This window comes from Hydra vulgaris, chromosome 06 (genome assembly GCF_038396675.1).
Source record: "Hydra vulgaris chromosome 06, alternate assembly HydraT2T_AEP".
NCBI classification, from domain to species: Eukaryota; Metazoa; Cnidaria; class Hydrozoa; order Anthoathecata; family Hydridae; genus Hydra; species Hydra vulgaris.
Window position 1 is genome coordinate 39,348,168 of NC_088925.1, and position 19,333 is coordinate 39,367,500.

General features: G+C 28.3%; 1 protein-coding gene across 2 annotated transcripts in view; it reads right to left on the reverse strand.

Moving 5' to 3' along the window:
• Nucleotides 1-7,539: 7,539 nt before the first annotated feature.
• LOC100200309 (histone-lysine N-methyltransferase SETD2) overlaps nt 7,540-19,333 on the reverse strand; it is a 67,899-nt gene continuing 56,105 nt past the window's right edge. For both annotated transcript variants that reach the window (XM_065800095.1, XM_065800094.1), the window contains exons 18-24: nt 18,674-19,232; nt 16,458-16,887; nt 16,169-16,307; nt 15,856-15,937; nt 14,361-14,507; nt 14,181-14,282; nt 7,540-8,190 (exon numbers count right to left, since the gene is read on the reverse strand). In XM_065800095.1, coding sequence (XP_065656167.1) covers nt 8,047-8,190; nt 14,181-14,282; nt 14,361-14,507; nt 15,856-15,937; nt 16,169-16,307; nt 16,458-16,887; nt 18,674-19,232 — 1,603 coding nt within the window. In that variant the 3' untranslated portion in view covers nt 7,540-8,046. The remainder of the gene's footprint in view (nt 8,191-14,180; nt 14,283-14,360; nt 14,508-15,855; nt 15,938-16,168; nt 16,308-16,457; nt 16,888-18,673; nt 19,233-19,333) is intronic.

A 19,333-nucleotide genomic window follows, 5' to 3' on the forward strand; every position in this document is an offset into this window, starting at 1 on the left:
ACTGTAAATAAATTATATTTTAGGCAACTTTCAACAAAATCAGAGGTAAAAAACGAAAATTTGAAAAAATTCAAAACAATCTTTCTTAAGTAATTTTGGTTTAAACTCAAAAACTTTTTGGTTTTAGCTTTATTACATTATTTTTATTCATTTCTACTAAAAGAATGAAAAAAGAATTAAAATATCAAAAACGAAACACAATACTTAAAAAAATCACAAATTTACACATAATAAAAAACGGGTGTTGTGTTTTAAAAAAATTAATACAACTAATTGATCATTTTAGTACATCAAAATGAAATAGTACATCTAAAATGATCAACTAGTTGATCATTTTAGTACATCTGAAATCTAAATGATTAAGGAACCTACACTAAAAATTTCAGCCAAAAAACTTTTCTTAATCTCGAGATATCGTGTTTTGAAGTTCAAAAACGGAATAAAATTAAAAAGTTATGAAAACAATTACCAAAGTTGTCCGATAAATAGAAACTATTAGAAAAAAAATGAAACTGACCAATAAAAAAGTTTAAGTAAGGTAATATTAGTAAGTATTTTATTAACCATGAGCGAGACTAGGTTTTTTCAAACCGAGACGAGACCAAGGCGAGAAGTTAGTACTTCTCGTGAGACCGAGAACGAGACGAGACGAGAAATTGAACAATTTTTGAAAACAAGTTTATTAAAATCCAAGTAAAAAAAAAAAATGTAAACATGGTTTTGACAAACAGACACAAATGACTTTTGTCAAATGTAAACAACTTTTTCAAATATTAATTCAGAATTTTTTTGCCAAACTTTTCTAACAAGACAATGTTTTCTCTGATTAAGATGATTTGTTCTACTTTTTCTGGATGTAAGTTGTGTCTAGATGATCGGACGAAATTTCCACCTGAGTTAAAAACTCTCTCTGATTTAGTTGGACTTGCTGGAATAGCTAAAACTTGTCTAGCTAATGAAGAGAGTTCTGGCAATGTATTTGAATGCAATTTCCACCAATCAAGAATCGGAAAGTCTTTTTTGGCATCAGGAAGATATTCATACTGGCAAATTTCGCTCAAAACAGGATTCAGTTCAGATGTTGGCTCTCGTGTTTCAAGTCTGACGTTTAACTTGCGCTTCAGATTTGAATTAGGGGACAAATCTGCTGAAAGAACTCTGGCAACAGGTTGGCACTCAACATTATCCTTAACCTGTGAGACTAACCATTCTTTTGTTGTTTGAAATTTTTTTGAAGAGCTTCACGTGAAGTCCCTTTAAAGCAGGAGTTAAGTAGTTTGCTGCAGCACTTAATAAGTTTCCAGTGTGACAAAGGGGAAATCTTTTCTCAATGCAGCTTTTCAAGTTTTTTGCATACAAGACACCGTAGCCATTTTTTCCATCCGTCTCAATAAATTGATCAATTTTGTCATGGAATAAATAAAGAGAATCGGCGACAGTGTTAGTTGTTGGAATAGAGTCAGCCAACCACGTTTCTGTAGCTTCTTTAAGTGGCGCATAAATTTCTACTGCTCCCTCAATTGATTTCCACTGTGATGCACTGATGGTCTTTGAAGAAAAAATATCTTCATTTGCACATAAGCAGATAATTGCACTCTTTAGATGTAGAACAGAAGCCATGCAATCCAGTTCACTATTCCATCTTGTGTCAACAGATTGGCGTAACTGTCTAAAATTGATTCCTTGAGCGTCTGATTCAGGCAACTCAGCTGCAACTGGTGACTTAACGAAGCCAAATCTTTGCATGTTTGCAACGCATCATCCATTCCAGCAGTTATTCCAAATGAGTCTCGAACTGCACATTGCAAAATATGATTGTTGCACAGGTATTGGTCAAGGCGCTTTGACAATTTGACTGCAAGTTTCATGTTTCTTGTCTGGTCGTTCACGCAGTACATTGGCAAATCAGAAGGCAAATTTAGTTCTTCTAATTAAGAATCCAGCTTTCCTTTAATTAAGATACCTGTGTGTCTGCCTGTGAACTGTTGGACGTGGGGTGTCCAGTGATGTAGTCTCCAATTTTCGTCAATAGCATGAAAAGTCCAAAAGATGTAGCTGTCCTGAGCTCAAGAAGTCCAAAGGTCAGAAGTAAATGCAACACTTTTTAGATTTGGCGTAATCTCCGTTATTATGCTCTTCATTCCAGCTTGAACTTCTCTTGACCGAATTGAAAGCTTTCTTGAATATGTTGTTCTGTGATAAAGGCTCAGTTTAGGGTTTGCAATGTCAACCAATTTCTTGAAACCTCTTCCTTTTACTGCTGAAAAAGATGCCAGATCAGTGCAAAAGTAATCCAGCATTGCAGAGTCAAACTGTTTTTGAATGGAATTGTCTTTGTCATATTTGGACTTTTTTTCAAGCATTTCGACCATGGTTCGTTGTTTCTTCTTAGGAGGAGGAAGAAGAGAGTCGTCAGTTTTTTTAGAATACTCAACGTAATCTTGACTGTATTTTTTTTCGAGGTGACGATGAAGTCCGCTTGTGTTTTCATCTTTTGTTTTCATAGACTTTTTGCACGCCTTGCGTATAGAACCGTCGCTTGTTTTTTGAAAATATCTTCAGATTTTGTTTTTTCTTGGTGACATTTTTGATCGTTGAAATGAGGCAAGAATATTTCTTTTCGATATGAACAATATGTGTCAAGTTGAATTCCACTGGTAAACTAATGAAATCAAGTCGAAAGTGCACCATTCTATACAAAAAGTTTTTGTATTTAAATTCTAATTAAAAATATTTAAAATCTAATTATAATTTTTTAATTAGATTTTTAAAAAAAATCTAATTAAAATCACGGAGTCAAAATATTAATTAATTAAAAAAACAAATTATTAAGCATTTGTAAATTATAATAATTTTTAATTTGGAAAATAATATAATATTTAAGTCTCGTTCTACTTCTCGCGAGAATTTTCTATTTCTCGTTTCTCACGAGAAGTCCCATTTCTCACGAGAAACGAGACGAGATCTCGCTCATGGTTATCAAATACGGAACTTGCAATATCTGCAATTTGAAAATATCTCGGGGATCGCACAATCCAAAACTTCAATCACTTTGCGGACTTTTATCACATTTAAGAAGTCGTTTACTCTAAAAAAATCTCCTAACTGAAAAAGCAATATTCACAATTACCGGCAGTCCTGAAAATATACCAACTTCAGATCAAGTTGAGCCTATAACAATAAAAAAAAGAACAATACCTTTATTTGACACCAGAACAAAACAGCAGAGGGCTGAGATGTTGCAATATGCAACGCCTGGTTAGGTTGACAATATCTTAAAAATTGATTCAAACTCCGAATGTCTGAAGTTTCATAGATTTATATTAGAAAACAACATTAAAAGCAAAGTTTGATTTGGCAAAAGTAGCAAAGAGATTCCTTAGACCTCCACCTAACGTCAACCTTTTAACGTCTACCGAAGTTAAAAGGTTGTTTTTAACTGCTGGAGACATTCTTTCAAATGAAAAAAACAGACTTTTGCCAGAAAACATGAAAAAAAAAATGTATTCCGCAGAGAAAATACTTCAATTATTACCTTTAATTATTGAAATGTCTTGACATATTATAGTTTTTATCAAACTATGATACATGGTGATTGCTTAGATATATGTAAAATAGTTTTTTTTGCGTTAATTTGGTGATCATAAAAGGTTCAGGGATTTTAAACATTCTTTTTCAAATTTCGGTTTCGGCTACGGCTTCACTGAACCGAAATTTCGGTACTTTCGGTTTCGGCCACGGCGATCTATACTGAAGGCCTTGCCATCGCGCAAACAGCGTATTTGACTGGGGGCCTATTTTAAACTGTACTTAACTATAATCGCCATTTTCGTTATATTGAAATATGTAAAAAAAAATGTTGTATTTATGGCTGTACTACAAATTATTTATCTGCTAAAAAGAAATCGGATAATTTGAAGATCTCAGTATATCGATTTCCTAAAAATGAAGAAGAAAAACAAATGTGGATTAAAGTAATTCCAAATGCAAATCTAAATGTAACTAATGAGACTGTAGTTTGTGAGTTAATAAAGGCGGATAAATTTTGAAAAACAACAAGTCAGAGGAAAATATCGTCCTAAATTTCCACCATCTGTTTGGCCAGGCATACCTTCTATCAAATTCCCACTCAATCTCCTCCATTACGTTCAACAAATTGTGCTTCTTCGTGTTCTTGAAATTTCGCTCAAGATGAACTATCAACCTTTTTAGAAAAAGATAGAGTAACTTTTGCTGAAATGAAAAAAAATTATTTTAAGTAATGAAAGAGATTTAGGTATTCCATCGGTATGTTTTATGATAAATAACACTATTCATTTGCAATCACAAGCTTATTCAAATGGGGTTCCATGTTTTTTAATCAAGATTAGAAACAATTTGCATTTTGAAACTTATCACTATGGAGTCAAAATTAAAATTTCTACAATTTCTAAAAACAGAGTTTCCAAAATTAATACATGGTCAATATTAGAAGAAGTTATTTAAAGAATTTGATTCTTGGAAGAAAAGAAATTGTAATTCAAGAACATTTAGCTTCTATTGGTTCACAGTGTATTGGTAGTAAGATTTATTCTAAAGAAATTATTATTAGATCTTTTCAGTATTTTGCTACGTCCAGAAGTTTGTATAATCAATTGCGAACAGAATACCAATTGCCTTCTATAAGAACTTTGACAAGAATAACTTCTAAAAAGTTTCTAAATTAAACGAAAAGCTTTTTTTGACAAATATTTTCAAATCTATTGAAGAAAAACAGAAACTTTGTTTGTTATTGCATGACGAGGTTTATGTTAAAAAAATGTTATTATATCATGGTGGTATATTATTTGGAAAAGCAATGGACGATTCAACTTCTCTTGCAAAAATTGTATTGAGTTTAATGGTTAATTGCTTATTCAGTGGACCATCGTTCATTACCAAAATGATACCTATAAGTAAATTAAACTCGTAATTTCTTTTCGAACAAATTAGCATTACTATCCAATCAATAAAGGGATCATCGGGTCAAGTCAAAGCTATAATATGTGATGGAAATAGAATTAATCAGGCATTTTTTAAAATCTTCAAAAGAACAGTTCCAAATAAACCCTGGTTGACTAATGATGGTATTTTCTTAATCTTTGATTAAGTACATTTGCTTAAAAACATTAGAAATAATTGGCTTACTGAAAAAACTGGTTAACTTACTTTTTATGATAAAGGAGTACATAAAGTAGCACAATGGGATCATCTTAAAAAGCTTTATGAACTTGAATCCAAAAATTTAGTTAAATTATCCAATTTAAATGAAGTTTCAATATTTCCAAAGCCAATTGAGAGGCAGTCAGTTTCTACCTGTTTAAGGATATTTTGTGACAAAACTTACCATGCTTTGATTAACCATCCAGGACTGCAGCATATAAAAGAAAGACAAGATACAGCAGAATTTATTAATATATTTGTATCATGGTGGAAAGTTCTTAATGTTGAGGGAACAGGTGCAGATATTAGATTTAATGATGAACTTCAAGCAGTAATTAGAGATCCTAATGATAATATGTTGGACGATATTTTAAATTTTGGAAATATGGCTTTAAAGAGTGCTGGAAAGCAAGGTAAAAGAAAGAAACAACTTACTTGTGACACTGCACAATCAATTTACCACACGTGCAATGGTGTTGTTGAATTATGCCGATCATTATTGAATAGCTCACATCAATATGTCATTCTTAGTAAGTTTTCTACTGATCCATTAGAAAAAGAGTTTAGTAAATTGCGACAAGGTTCCAGAGGCACATATTTTATAACAGTACAACAGGTGATTGAAAAATTGAATATTTCAAGAGCCAAGCTTTTACTGTCACTTGATAACCTAGCTGTTGACATAAGTCTTGATACAACCCATTCTCGTCCAAATTGTGGCTTTTTATTGGATGAGTCCTCTGCTGAGATATTTGACAACTTACCAGATCTTGAATCTTTCATTTCTTCAGATACAAATATAGCACTTATATACATATCGGGGTATTTAACATGTAAAGATATCGAACTATCAGAAAATGAGCTTTTTACCACCAAAAATATGGACAATACATAGACTCAATTGACTGTGGTGGACTTAATATTCCCACTGATAATACCTGTCAATGGGTAATATTTTCTTTTATAACTTTTAATGCGATTAAGGATCAAGTATGCAGAGTTTCATTGAGCAATATTCTAATGATGGTATCAGAGTTTTACAACTTTGAGGTGCATCGACATCACGGAAATATTATTTCAAACATTTTTTTAAACTTTTAAACTTTTTTGTAAACTTCTGACTCCTCGTTCAAATAAAAAACCAGCTCAAAAAATATTAAAACTGTCATGAATTCTTTAATTATTATTGTAATCTTATTGCAAACTTTTTATTGTAATTTTATGTATATGATTATTAACTTGTGTTTTACAAATAGAGTGTTCAATGTCTTTTTTCTTCAACTCTGAGTTTCACCATTACTGGATCTTCTGGAAGAGTTACTAAATCTCAAAATATAATAGGTTTTGAGATTTAGTAACTCTTCCTAAAGAACCAGTAATGGCAAAACTCAGAGTAGAAGAAAAAAGATAAATGTTTTTACTAATATATATATGTATATATATATATACATATATATATACATATGTATATATATATATATCCATATATATAATGTATATATATATATATATATATATATATATATATATATATATGTATATGTATGTATATATATGTGTATATTTATATTTATATATATATATACATATATATAATGTATATACATATATATAATGTGTATATATATATATATATATATATACACACATACATACATATGTATATATATATATACATATATATAAAATGTATATATATATATATATATATATATATATATATATATATATATATATATATGTATATATATATATACATATGTATGTATGTGTATATATATATATATATATATATATATATATATATATATATATATATATATACATTATATATATGTATATACATTATATATATGTATATACATTATATATATGTATATATATATATATAAATATATATAAATATACACACACACATATATATATATATATATATATATATATATATATATATATATATATATATATATATGTGTATACATGTATATATATATGTATATATATATGGCATGACTTTGATCTTTATTTTATTGTTTTGTTTGATTAATTTGAGAAAAATTTATAAATTAAGAAATATTTTGTTGGAATTTCAGTTTGTTATTTTAAAATAAAACGTTTCGAGAGTGAAAAGTTTATTGAGTTAATATAAAATTACTTAAACAAATTTTTGTTTTGTTTTCGCCGTTTAAAAAATAGGCCCCCAGTCAAATACGATGTTTGCGCGATGGCAAGGCCTTCAGTATAGATCGCCGTGGTTTCGGCTCAAATTTCGGTTTCGGTCGATCACTAATGACCACAGCTACTAGCTGTGGTCATCTTTTTTTTATATTAAAATATATATATCAACAACAACAAAAATTACTTATCATAAAGGTTTTAATACTAACAAGGATACACAGGTTACTGTTACTGCTATAAACAAAAAATAAATGAAATTGATGACAGAAAGATAAAAAAGATAGTCATAAGTACAAGAAATTTGATTTTAATTAAAACTGTTCACTATCACATTTACAACAAAACATCAATACAATAAAAAGAAAATGTAACCGAAAATAATCGAGCAATTTTGATTCGTAAAATTTCATATTAGCACAAAATACATTTTACATAAACTAAACCTATTATATAAGGTGGGCCGGTAAAACTAAATCATAGTATAAATTTACTTCATAAGAGCTGATCATTTTTCTTGAACTTCGATTTTATTGATTAGTTAAATCTTAACAAAATAAACAAAAGCGTGCTTGAAAATTGTTTCATTAGACAGAACATTTTATATAATAGATTTAAACTATCTTAATTTTTTGATTTATTCTATCAAAATAAAATTAAAAAATAAACTAATAAAATAGTCTGAATCGATTACGATTTAATGTAGAATGGACCGAACTTCTTCATATAATTCCTTATATAGTCTTTGACTTTAATTTTTACAGAATCATTGCAGACAAGCAGTTCCTCGTTTTTAATTCTTTGAATTTCTTTCATTATGAGACCGTGAGTTAGCTAAAATTAAACATATTGGATTAGTAAAGAATAAAATAAAATTTTCTTTTACAGTAGGGGACACCGGGAAGACTTCGGACACGGAGATGGATATTTAGAAATCTCCTACCCGGCTAACATTAGTACAATGATGTCTATGGTCGATATGTTGGTAGTCATGCGCTCTTAGCTTAAAAATAGTTAGGTGACAGTTTCCCGCTAAAAAAACGATTTTTTGGTTCTTTGATGCAAAATTTTCAGTTCAAGTGAATCATTTAGATCCTAGTTATGAACTCTGTCAGAGTTAGTGCAATTTTAAAACAAACGGTTATCTGTTGACGTTTGGGAATGTAAGTATTTGTGATCTATAAAAAAAATTGTAACATTTCCCTTGATTAGGAGACATCGGACATTTTAGACATTGTCCAAATTCAAACTGTCCGATGCTTTTGCAATGATTTCAAAATAACAATTGCAACACCATAATTACATTTTAGATTGATTCCGCACGAAAGAATTCTCGAGTGAATATATATAAAAGCCGCATCTTTACTGATTCACATGTTACTCCACAACAAGTTCATCCGTATTCTAAAGCTGCATCACGGAAATCAAACACTAATAATCGAGGACGACTAAAATTAATAAAGAATCCTTTAAGAACCATAGTCAGATGAATCAATAGACCTACAGATTTTAACAATAATACATATAACCTCAGTACATATAACCTTGATGACGATGGATTAATGACAGCAATGCTGATAATTTTGATGTTCCATGATATGTCGTTTTAAGGATATGATATATTTTAAGTGCCATTTGGATGAATACTAATAGCAATAATTTATAAATGAAAAATAAACTATCATTGTTGAAATCGCATATTTATTTATTTGATGCCCATTATCTCCTCTATACATAACAGAAGCAACTCCGGGGTAACTTCGGACATTTGACTAGCATTATAAAAAAAAAGATTTTAAACATTGAAAATTAAGAAATATAAAGAAAGTTAAAACGTTAAAATATACCTTAGTCATTGCAGTTTGACAAAAAAAAATGTAACTTTGAAAAAATGCAATGTTATTAAATATGCTCAAATCAGAAGTATCCCCGGTCTCCCTATACAACAGTTTTTGAACTTATTTGGTGTGTTAAAATCTCAATTACAAACAAAATTTTCTAGCATATATGTATCTAAGTATGCATGCATACATACATACATACATACATACATAAATACATGCATGCATGCATGCATATATGTATGTATGTATGTATGTATATGTATATGTGTATGTATGTATATATAGAGTAGATTAGGGTATATGAAAACCTTTGTAACTCGAGCATACTAAAAGATTTCTAAGATGTAAGCAGTGAAGTTATAGTTGCTTTGTATTTTTTGAGTCTACCTAATGTGGTGATAGCAGGAATCAGTATAATTAACAGAACTTATCATTAAAAGATCAAATTTTAAGCTACCATTTATTCAAGCAATACTACTTAGTTTTAACCTTTAAACCTTTAAAGAGTTGATAAATTGACAAAAACAAAGCAGTGAAGTTATAGTTGCTTTGTATTTTTTGAGTCTACCTAATGTGGTGATAGCAGGAATCAGTATAATTAACAGAACTTATCATTAAAAGATCAAATTTTAAGCTACCATTTATTCAAGCAATACTACTTAGTTTTAACCTTTAAACCTTTAAAGAGTTGATAAATTGACAAAAACAAAGTAGTATTGATTGAATAAATGTTAGCTTAAAATTTGATAATATTATTCTCGTACACTAGCCGTTTTAAATCACCCCAAAAGTTTTCAATTGGTCTTGCTTCTGGAACATTAGCTCGGTTTATATCTTTGGGTACAACTTTGATTTTTTTCAATTTTAAAAAGTCGATGACCAACTTTGCGTAATGTGATAGAGCTAGATCAGGCCAGAAGATAAACTCATTGTCTTTTTTATAATATTCTGATACTAGAGAAAGTAAATTTTTTTCTAGTATCTCTTTATAAGTGTACTGGTTGATTGCTTGCTTACTGTGATGAATATAAAGAGGGCTTATTCCACGGGGGCTGATGCAACAAGAAACTAAGAGCTTGTCCTCGTACTTTTTACGCAAATTGTATCTTACTTGGTCAGAATATTGAGAAGGATCTTTCTACTTTCTTTTGGAAGCACCCTGACTTATTTTTAAAAAAATGCAGCAATCTTTGGAATATTTTCTTTAGTAGCTACCTTAGCGATTCGACCACTTCCAACTTTTCTTTTTAGAGATCCATTCTCCAATTTTACAATTTTATCGTAAGCAGTTGATCTGGGTAAACCCTATTCCATAAACTGCTTAGCTTTACCTTTTTCTCGATTTTTTTGGAAAAAAATTTCCATAATTTTTTCGAGGTCCTTTACTTTGACCATTTCATTTTCAATATTTAAGAAATATTTTTAACCCTAATTAAATTAAATTTAAATAGATTATAAAATCCTCTTTCAAATAAGTATAAAGGTTTTTTGCGTGCATGAAATAAATTACATAATAAATGCAATTAAAATTTGTCCGAAATTTTATTTATAGGGTGTTACATATATATATATATATATATATATATATATATATATATATATATATATATATATATACATATATATATATATATATATACATTATATATATATATATATATATATTATATATATATATATATATATATATATATATATATATATATATATATATATATATATATATATATATATATATATATATACACACATACCTACCTACATACCTACCTACATAACTACATACATAAATACATACATATATACATACATATATGTATCACACATGAATATATATACACATACAAATATGTATATTCAGCTGTCTCATCTTGTGATCTTAATGTTGATGGTTATCTTCTTTTAATTTGAAAAAATTCCAATAGTAACATGCTTGGCCTGGGCAGTAACCCAAGGTTTTATTTATTTTTTTATTTTTTACTAATTACAAAGGTTCCTTTCCTTGTGCTTTATTAAATATCTTAATCCATTTACTAATATTAGTGGTCTTCAAAGTAACTTTTCTTCGGTTGAGTCTTATCTTTTGCAAAGTTTACCAGACCTACTTTCTCATTGTGAGACTAATTTGAGTTTAGCTGTCTCATCTTATGATCTTAGTGTTGATGGTTATCTTCCTTTAATTTGTAAAAATTTCAATAGTAACATGCTTGGCCTAGGCATTAACATTTATAAGAATTCACTCATTTGTCCAGAAACTAGGTTTGATTCCAGAGTCTATTCTTTTATGTGCTTTCATTTAACACCACTTCACTCTATCTTCTCTTTGTTCTATATCGCTCTCCTTCATCTCAAGACTGCACTCTTTACGATGTTATTTCTGATCAAATTGACCAAGCCCTTTCTCTTTATCCTTCAGCAAATGTTGTTGTTGGTGACTTTAAGGTGGCTCATATAGAAAAAAAAATTTTTTTAATATAATAAATTCCAAAGGTTCTTATATATCTTATTGTATTTTTGATGATATAAGAAACTCAAATTTTATTAAAAAAAACTGTAAATAAATTATATTTTAGGCAACTTTCAACAAAATCAGAGTTAAAAACGCAAATTTGAAAAAATTCAAAACAAAGTTTCTTGATTAATATTGGTTTAAACTCAAAAACTTTTTGGTTATAGCTTCATTACATTATTTTCATTCATTTCTACTAAAAGAATGACAAAATAATTAAAATATTAAATACGGGATACAATACTTAAAAAAATCACAAATTTATACATAATAAAAAACAGTTGTTGTGTTATAAAAATTGATAAAACTATTCTTACTTGATCATTTTAGTACATCTGAAATCTTAATGATTAAGGAACATACACTAAAAATTTCAGCTAAAAAGCTTTTTTTAATCTTGAGATATCATGTTTTGAAGTTCAGAAAAAGAATAAAATTAAAAAATTATGAAAACCATGACCAAAGTTTCCGATAAATAGAAATTATTAGCAAAAAAATGAAAATGACCAATAAAAAAGTTTAACTAAGGTAATATTAGTAAGTATTTTATGCAAAATGTATATATTTTCTGAAAGAGTTATAAATTTTGAATCAAATGGTGTATTAAAAAAAAAAAAGGATTTTTTTTTTTAAATCGAGTATTTTTCTATATGAGCCACCTTAACACAAATAGTCAACTTTCCAAATCACTTTTCAGACAATCCAAATCATTTACCTCCTCTACTCGACTTGTATCTAGTTCCTGATCCTAGTCAGTATTCAGTTTCTCCACATTCACCCTTAGGTGCTTCTGATCACAGTTTTTACAACTACCTTAAAGCTGACTCTTTCCGTGATTTTCTCCATGATGGCTCTTGGGTTGAAATCTTTTGTCTTCCCGCTGTCAAATGTTTCTCTTATGTAACATATTGGATTCAAGCTAGCATGGAATCTTTTATTCCCTTTCGATAATTTCAAGTCAAGCCTCACTCTTTTCCATGGTTTTCTTCTCATCGTGCTGTTGCAATTTCCAATCCTCACTATTACTTCCATATCTATCGCCAAAACAATTATTTAGAAAACAGATGTCTGTTTACTATTGCTAGAAACTATTGTAAAAAGGTTTTGTCTAACGCTAAAGCCCACTATTCTCAGGTCACAGAATCTTGTATATCATCTCAAAAATTAGGCTCCAGAGACTTCTGGAGAATTTTTAACAGTGTCTATAACAAGGGAAAATCTTTTATTTTACCTCTCTTCCATGGTTCAGATTTTGTTACCTCACCTAAAGACAAAGCTGAACTGTTTGCTTAGAACTTTTCATTAATTTTATTTCTTGATTCCACTAATCACATCCTATCTGATATAGCCAACAAACAGGTTGATCCATTGCTTGATATTTGTATCACCAAAGCTCTTGCATTTAAATTGATTTCCTGCTCAGACTCTTCTACAGCTTGTGGTCCGGACAACCTACCTATTATAGCCTTGAAGAAATGTTCAGCCGGAGCTGTCATCTATACTCAAAAAAAAATTGAACTTTATTTAACAAGTGCTTATCAGAGTCTTGTTTTCCAGCCTGCTGGAAAGCTGCTTCTGTTATCCCTATTTTCAAAAATTCTGGAGAGTGATCTGACTCATCTAACTGCTGTCCCATTAGTCTTCTTCCTATCATAAACAAGGTTTTTGAGTCTTTAACTAACAAACACTTAATCTCTCATCTTGGATATAATAACTTCCTGATCATCAATACAGATTTCAATCTTCTCATTCTACTGTTGATTTATTAATGGTAATAACTGATAGGTTTTTCTCAATTCTAGAGCCTTTGATAAAGTTTGTTATGATGGTATCATCTGTAAACTCTCTTCTTTCAATGTATTAAGTAACATCTTTAAGATTTATTGAATCCAATTGTAGTATTAAAGTTGTCTTCGATGGACAGCAATCTACTTTATTTTTTTTTTGCTGGTAGATCTTTTTACTTTTAACTGATAGAATTTATTTTCAGCTTGTAAGACCTTATATCTTTTATAGGTATTATGTTTTTTTATTTAATACTTTATTAGCAAACTTTTCCTAATATCTCTTTAGGAAAAATTATCTTTATTAAGTTAACATTGAGTTAATAAGTTTTAATACTTTTTACAAGTGTCAACCATGACAAAAATTAAACTAAGAAGACAGCTTACAGATAATGACTAATATAAAAAAAAAGGTGAATTCCAAAAAAAAATCTGGTTTTAAATAGAAAATTTATTTCAAATAAAAATAAAAATACTTTAGCTATTAGTCAACTTTGTCATTTTCAAAATTATATTTAAGAAACTAAACTATAACAAAAACAAAAATAATGCTAACTGCAAATAATAATAAAATAATGCTAACTGCAAAGTATTATCTTTATTGTGCTTTTCAACTCTTAATTTTGAAAATTTAATATTTTTGAGATTTTCTGGTTTTACTAAATGTATATTTGATATTAAAAATACCTTTCTTGCAAGAAACTTAAAGTCATCTGCATTCTTTATTTTTCCTTGTTTGCAATCAGCTCTTTGATAACTATTTAAACAAGCCACAACTATGGCAGTAAGCTATGAATATAAAAATATAAACATAAAAAACAAAAAATTCATCAACTTTTTGAAATTTCTAGCAACAAATTTTATTACTTTATTTTTAAAATTTTCTTTAATCTTAGATGTTGAAGATTTTGATAAACGTGGATCTGGAGGTGTGCGTGGTCCTTGATGATGAGTTGTATCAGCAGCTGCTATGCGTGGCGAACGTTTTGAATGAGGACTTTCATCTACTGAATGCTAAATCATAAGCATGAAGATATCTACAAAATTTTTTTATTTTATAATTTAAAAATTCTTTTTAAATTTAACAGGTGCCAAGTTTAATTTTTTGTGCAATTTTCATAATTTTGTGCAAAATACCTATGGTTTAAAAAGACACATGTCTACCTTTCTTCACAACCCTACTTCTTGACATTTTGGTCTTAAATATTATTGATAATAGTTAAAGAGATCCCAAACCTGCAAGACATTTTGTGTTCATATTAAAGAGAATGATAAAAAAAATGTTTGGGCTAAATTTTTTTGATTAAAACAAAAGTTTTGTAATAGGCCTAAAAGTTATTATAATATTTGCTGCAATCTGCAGACTTTATTCAAGAATTTATTCTTGAATAAAGTTCAAGTTTATTCAAGAATTTATTCTTGAATAAAGTTCAAGTTTATTCAAGAATTTATTCTTGAATAAAGTTCAAGTTTATTCAAGAATTTATTCTTGAATAAAATTCAAGAATACAGAATTTTTTCAAGCGCGTTTTATTCCTAAGAGTTTCAGTTCACGACGTCATTGATTTTTTTGTTTGTGTACATAATCGATTTTTTACGAAAACAAAAAAATCAATGACATCATGTACTGAAACTCTTAGGAATAAAACGGTGAGCTTCTACTAAAATAAAAAAGGTAGTTTTTCTTGGCATGCATTCTTTTTTTTTAATCAAAAAAATTTAGCCCAAACATTTTTTTTATCTTTCTCTTTAATAAGAACACAACATGTCTTAAAGGTTTAGGATCCCTTTAGTGAAATTAAAAATAAACAAAGATTACAACTTTACTGGTCTTCTGAAATAATCTATAATTAGTTAATAAATCGAAGCGAATCTGAAATAATTTAAATTATTTAATAAATTGAGGATCTCAAACTTTACAAACTTGTTTTTTTTTTGAAACTGTCTGTTATGGATAAGTGTCTTTTGTGCTTTAAACCATTGATATATGCTTTGTGACTTTTGTTACCAGGGGCCCTACTGTATTATCGAAAAAACATAGGCTACATAAAGATAATTAGTAGACACTATGAATTTTAAATATTTTTTAACAATTATATTAACCATCAATTTTACTTTTTAACCAAATTGAAGTTTCCCAAAAATAAACCAGCTGTCAGATTTTAAAACAAAATTAAGCCAGATGTCTGATCTTAAAATAAAAAAAGCTAGCTGTCTGATGTTAAAATAAAAACAAGCCAGTTGTCTTATCTTAATACAAGGCATGAAAATGAATTTTAACTTTTCTTTTATAAAAATGAAAAATAAAATTTGTTCTTTTTCTTTTTGAAAATTTTTCCCCAAAATGTATTTTAGACTTTACCTTTTTTTTATGCTTTTTGATAGATGGCGATTCTTTCCTATTATCTTCAGTTTTAACTATTGGTGGATCCCATGATGTTTCTCTGTTAACCAAACATAGAACCAATTTATGAATGAATTTTAAAAAGAAGAAGGTAAGAAAAAGATTATTTGATTTAAATGAAAGCACAAAAAAATCATTAACTCCATTTAATGGAGTTTCAAAAAACTTAACAGTTAATTTCATGTTAAATCTGATAAAACACTAGTAATTTTTTAGAAAATTTTATAATAAACCAATTTGAACATTTGTGAACATGATTAAAAAAACATACCTTGTTATAGTGTGGTAATAATAAACTCTTCCTTCAGCATCTGTAGCTGTTTTCCAATGAGGAGGAAGCTTTGGTTGATTAGGACTAGATGGATGATAAGGTGAATTAGAAGTTGAGTTACGAGTGAAATCTGGTGTACCTTGACAAGAAGCAACAAAGGTGATACATTTCAAATAGTTACTCAAGTTAATCAAGTTTGAGGCTCCAGAGGGAGCAACAACAAAAAAAAGTTCAATAACAAAAAAGTTAAACAACTTTTATTTATTAAAATGTCAACAGAAAAAAAAACCTTGAGTAGAGCTACTTTGAGCATTTTTGAGTCTCTCAGCACTTAATAACAATTGAAGTTGATTAACAACATTTAATGCTGTAACATCTTGAGCAGGAGAATCAAATTTAACTGGATTAGGATAAGAATATGTTGCATTACTTGGAACAACTGGTAAAGGATTATAAGGTTGTTGGTTTGAAATAGGTGAAATAAGTGGGGAATTATGCTGTGAAGACAACATAGGCTGGTTTTGTTGATTTGTTATCATAACATTCATCCCTGTACTGATTCCTTGTATTTGATGAGGAAATATATTAGGTGGATGGGGTGGCACAAGCATATGAGTATGTATATTCTGATGAAGGTTTTGCATTATTGGTGGCTGCAAACCAGTAAGCGATGGATACAAAGGAGGTCTGTTAATTATTTGAGGATTAAACGGATTACTCTAATAAAAAAAAAATTACACTTAAACAGATAACTTACTATTTATATTTTAAAATATATAAACATTAATATTTTCAGTAAACATATTTACAAAAAAAAAAACTTAATTTATTCAAATAACTAAATTTTGTTAACTTGTTGAATAAACTAACTAATTATTTATAATAAAAAAGGATTTTATTTAAAATGAATCAAAAATAAAACAAAATTAACAAAATTATGTCTTTTAAATTAAACTAATATAATAAAAAAAGGATGCCAAATTATAGACATCATGTATTTACCATATTTGGTTCAGATAACAGATGATACATAAGTTTATTATAATTTTTTTTTAAATATAAACACGACTCCATCATCTTTAATAGACCTCAACTTTGCTTTGACACCTGCACACGCAACTGTAAAAAAATTCAAATCAACAACTTTTAGTTTTAATTTGATCTAAGCAATAAAGACTTGTTCTGTTGCTTATCAACTTTCCCCCAAAAAATCTTTTGAGTCAAATGTCCTTAAAAGTTTTAAATTAATCTTGCTTGTGGTTTAAAAGTTTTTAATTAATCTTGTGGTGGGTTAGGTTTCTTACCAACATAACTAACATGTTCATCAAATAAAATTTAAAGAATCTTTAGAGTAATAAGAACTTGCTAAATGAAAATATAATATATAGTTGACATTGTAATGATATTTGTAAATTAGAATTTGTATTTCTAAACATAAATAAACCTCTATCCTGTGGTATTTTTTTTTCAAAATATTTATTAATTGTAGAGTTTTTTTTTTTAAAGAAAATAATAAAAAAAGTCTTTTTACTTTTTCTTTGTATCTACCATAATTTATTTTTGTGGTTTATTGAACTTTATAACACATGAAAAAAATATGACTTTTTTATTATATACCCATTTTGAAAAAAATGTTTTGGTTGTCAAAAATATGCCAAGACCCATATCCACAATACTGTATTACTTTTACAAACATTTAAAAAATGCCAACTTAAAACTGCTAAATTTTACTTTTGTAAGTAATTCTTTATATATACCTTCTTTATTCAAAATATTAAGATAAACACCTTTAAAAACAAACAAACAAATAAACTTTCAATGCAATCTGTTCTTTCATCTCATAAAAGAAAAAATAACATTAAATGTAATATTATGGACACCACAGTGACTGTATGTCAACTGCTACCGAAAATGAATATTATGAAAATCACATTGTGGAAAAATTTGAGTACACAGTAATATTACAGTCACCACAGTAAAGGGGTTAATATAAGTTGATATATTGATTGCACCAGCCTTAGAGGTACAAAACACCTGCAAAACAAAAATATTTTTATAATCAATGACCAAAAATAATTTGTATTATAGAGCTGGTTAACAAGTTTTTCAATTTTCAATTTAAATTGAGTTAAGATTTTCCAATTATCTCTGATTGGCTCCTTTTTAATTATTGGCAAGTTTCATTAGTTGTTTAGTTACTTCTTTTCTCTAGTTCAGGATGTCAGACAACCATAGTTTTATTTAAAAAAGACTGACCAAGTCTGTTCCTTTTTTTATTATGGATTTTAAAAAAAAACCTTTAAGATATTTTCTTTTTAAAAATGTTTTTGAAAAAATTCTTGTTTTAATTTTCTCATATATGAAAATTTTATTTACTTTGATGCCACAAACCAAACAATTATTTTAATTACACCCAGTAAATACAAACCTAAAAAATGTTTAACAGCAAACTGCATAATATATAAGGATTTGTTTAAAAATGAACAGAAAAATTCATTAACTTACTGAAAGCATGGTCTGCTGCTGGTTTGGCCAGGTTTGATCATGTCCTCTCCAATTATTTTCATTAGGATATTGAAAATCGTGATCATTTGACCATTGTCTATGGTCATCATTTCTATTATTCCAGTTTTGATACGTTTTAACTTGTCTATTTCGATTTTGCCAATGTTGTTTTTTATTGTCTTCATAACTAAACCGACGCTCTCGCTCATGTCTAGATCTCGGATCTCGTCTGTCTTTAAAATCTTCAAAACTTCGAGAAGACCAACTTGTATCAATTAACTCATTTGTTGAATCACAGTCTCGATTATTATCACTTATTCGATTATTTTTATTATTTTGTCTGTCATTAAAGTCTGGAGACTTTCTCCATCCTCTACGACCTGGCCTACGATCATCTGGAAGATCAAAACGTAATACTTCTTCATATGTTTCTTTAGAATAATCAACAGATGGATTTTTAGCAAACTTTGGAGAACTACAAGTACTGTCTGGATGAATTTGTTTATTACTAGTTACCTGAGAAACTGTAGATACACTTGAGCTATCCACTTTATTACAACTAAGAATGAATATATAAATATATATATATATATATATATATATATATATATATATATATATATATATATATATATATATATATACATACATATATATATA